This window comes from Colobus angolensis, unplaced genomic scaffold (genome assembly GCF_000951035.1).
Source record: "Colobus angolensis palliatus isolate OR3802 unplaced genomic scaffold, Cang.pa_1.0 Scaffold91, whole genome shotgun sequence".
Taxonomy (NCBI): Eukaryota; Metazoa; Chordata; class Mammalia; order Primates; family Cercopithecidae; genus Colobus; species Colobus angolensis.
This window is the reverse complement of record NW_012123043.1, coordinates 6,689,189-6,692,345: the sequence shown is the minus strand read 5'-3', so window position 1 is coordinate 6,692,345 and position 3,157 is coordinate 6,689,189. Positions and strand designations below refer to the sequence as shown.

The 3,157-nt window shown below is 40.5% G+C and overlaps 1 protein-coding gene across 6 annotated transcripts in view; it reads right to left on the bottom strand.

The window, feature by feature from the left end:
* Positions 1–3,157, bottom strand: part of ZC3H11A (zinc finger CCCH-type containing 11A) — a 64,573-nt gene that overhangs the window by 39,229 nt on the left and 22,187 nt on the right. For all 6 annotated transcript variants that reach the window (XM_011931815.1, XM_011931817.1, XM_011931816.1 and 3 more), the window contains 2 exons: positions 2,347–2,545; positions 479–598 (listed from right to left, as the gene is read on the bottom strand). In XM_011931815.1, coding sequence (XP_011787205.1) covers positions 479–598; positions 2,347–2,400 — 174 coding nt within the window. In that variant the 5' untranslated portion in view covers positions 2,401–2,545. The remainder of the gene's footprint in view (positions 1–478; positions 599–2,346; positions 2,546–3,157) is intronic.

The following is a 3,157-nucleotide window of genomic DNA, read 5'->3' as shown; positions in this document are numbered from 1 at the left end:
GCTTAAGGTACTTATGGTGAGGTTTCAGTCAGAAATGAGGATCGTGTTATTGGAAAGTGGAGGACAGGTTATCTTCTTTTTTTTTTTTTTTTTTTTTTTTTTTTTTTAGATGGAGTCTTACTCTGTCACCCAGGCTGGAGTGCAATGGCGCCATCTTGGCTCACTGCAACCTCTGCCTCCCGGGTTCATGCCATTCTCCCGCCTCAGCCTCCAAGTAGCTGGAATTACAGACACACGCCACCACACCCAGCTAATTTTTGTATTTTTAGGAGAGATGGGGTTTCACCATATTGGCTAGGATAGTCTCCATCTCCTGACCTCATGATCTGCCCACCTCAGCCTCCCAAAGTGCTAGAATTCCAGACATGAGCCATCGCACCCAGCCTTAATATATTTTTTAGAAGTCACTTTTGTCCCTATGTTTTTTATTGGCCCACCAGGTCCCCAGACTACTTATTAATGGAAATCAAAAACTTACATCAATCTCCATGTGCCGAAACCTGCACACCTGTCGAAAACAGCGCCCTTCTTGCCATAATGTGCAAACAGTTTCATTTCCTAGTGCAGCTTCACAGTGACGGAATGGGCAGCTGTCGCCCTGTAAACAAACAGAGAACACAGAAAAAAACTTAGCACTGAAATACACCCTAGGTAAAATATCCATAACAAGAGCTCCTGGGATTTAGATAAGCACAAATGAGCAAGAAAGGATAGGTAAGGTAGAAAACAATGGAGATGGAATGACAGGAACAAACTGAGAGCAACAAATTTATTATTTCCTATAACCTATTTCTTGACAGTACCCTTCATTTGATCTGGCATGAGTGACACAAGCTGAGACAAAGGGTTGAAAAAGACAAGTAGGAGTGTTAGATACTCTTTAAAAATGTATTTTACAGTTCATCTTCAAAACTGACATACTGACTTGTGTAACTCTAGCTTGTGATGTAAATCAGAAAGTAAACAGAACTTAAATATAATTAACATATATACAATATAACTGTGCTTCACTGCATACTTTATGCAATGGTAATAATCTGAAATAAAATGCTACTGTTGTGCAAACTGCTACAGGTAAGATAAAATTATCATAGCTTTGCTCAAAACTCATCGTTTACAACATAATATCACCAGGCGTGGTGGCTCATGCCTGTAATCCCAGAACTGTGGGAGACCGAGGCGGGCAGATCACGAGGTCAGGAGTTTGAGACAAGCCTGGCCAACACAGTGAAACCCCATCTTGACTAAAACTACAAAAAGTAGCTAGGCGTGGTGGCAGGCGCCAGTAATCCCAGCTACTTGGGAGGCTGAGGCAGGAGAATGGCTTGAACCCGGGAGGCAAAGGTTGCAGTGAGCCAAGATTGTGCCCCTGCCCCCCAGCTGGGGGGGAAAACCAGACTCAGTCTAAAAAAAAAAAAAACAAAAAGCAGGGCGTGGTGGCTCACGCCTGTAATCCCAGCACTTTGGGAGGCCGAGGCGGGCGGATCACAAGGTCAGGAGATCGAGACCACGGTGAAACCCCATCTCTACTAAAAATACAAAAAATTAGCCGGGCGCGGTGGCAGGCGCCTGTAGTCCCAGCTACTCAGGAGGCTGAGGCAGGAGAATGGCGTGAACCTGGGAGGCGGAGCTTGCAGTGAGCCGAGATCGCGCCACTGCACTCCAGCCTGGGCGACACAGCGAGACTCCATCTCAAAAATACAAAACAAAACAAAACAAAACAAAAAAATCAAGATGACTGAAGAACAAACTTTTGTAACATATACATTTATAGAATTAGTCATAAAATCACAGAAAGCAGTAGGCATATGTAAATAGAGCTGCAAAAGAATCAAGCAGAAAAACAGAAGTTTTGACAAAGATAAAGCCATTCTAAATATGCTTTTGCATATTCAGAATGATGGCTCTATATTCTCAGTACTCAGCAGGAAATCTGGGAGAAGAAAGAAGTCAAATTCAACCCATGACAGTTTCTGCAAGTACAACACAATTCACTCACTCATTTAATATGAAGTATATAAAATCAAAGTTAGTAAGGCATAGGTCAAAGTGACCCCATTTCCAAAGCCACCCTGAACAGATTAATTGTGAACACTGAATGATGACTACATGCCACGCGCCTTTTCACTTTTGTAGAAGGTGGGGAAATTAGTTATATATAAAATGAAGAGAAAAAAACCATGAATTATTCTAAATACATTATCCTTTAAAAAACTGACAGCCAATAATAAACAGCTAGGCAAAAAATATATATATACTAAAAACAACTTAAAATGTTGGGAAAATCTTATCCAATTCTATTAAGCAAATTGTATAAAGAACTGATTTAAAGATGTCAATTCTTACTTTGGTACATGTAGAATAGAAAAAAAAATAGCAGTCTTCTCCTTGATTAGGCATGCTGGGTAGATTCTTAGATCAGAAGTGGCTTCTTGAAATAAGCCACTGCTTCCTCAAAGCAAGGACCAGGCTCCAAGTCCTCGTGAAATGAGTTTAATCTTCCAAATGACAACTCAATCACAGAAACTGTCTTTAAACTGTAAACCTAAAATGAGGAGACAATGAATTAAAATATTTCAGGTAAATTCTTCCTCCTTCAAATCACCATGGCTAATGAGATCATATTGCTAGAATCAAATTTTATTAATACAAACGTGCTTATACAGAGCCTTGTAAACACACTGATTGTGAATACTATACATTCTCATCTGCAATGTAAAATTTTGGCTAGAAAGGCCATGCCTTTCTTTTATATTCTCTATGATGCTTATTACACGATTACAGCATTGTAAATAAGCATTGTTAACTAAAGATCTACATTTTATTTTTAATTCTTTTTAGAGACAGTGTCTCACTCTGTTGCCCAGGTTGGAGTGCAATGATGTGATCACAGCTCACTGTAACATTGAACTCCTGGGCTCAAGAGATTCTCCCACCTCAGCCTCCCCCAAGTATCTAGGACTATAGGCACATGCCACTACGCCCACCTAATTTTTTTAAAAAACTTTTTTGTAAAGACAGGATCTTGCTATGTTGTTCAGTCTGGTCTTGAACTCCTGCCTCAAGCAATCCTCCTCCCTTGGCCTCCCAAAATGCTGGGAATACATGTGTGAGCCATCCCGCCCAGCCTGATCTACATTATACACATATGTATATA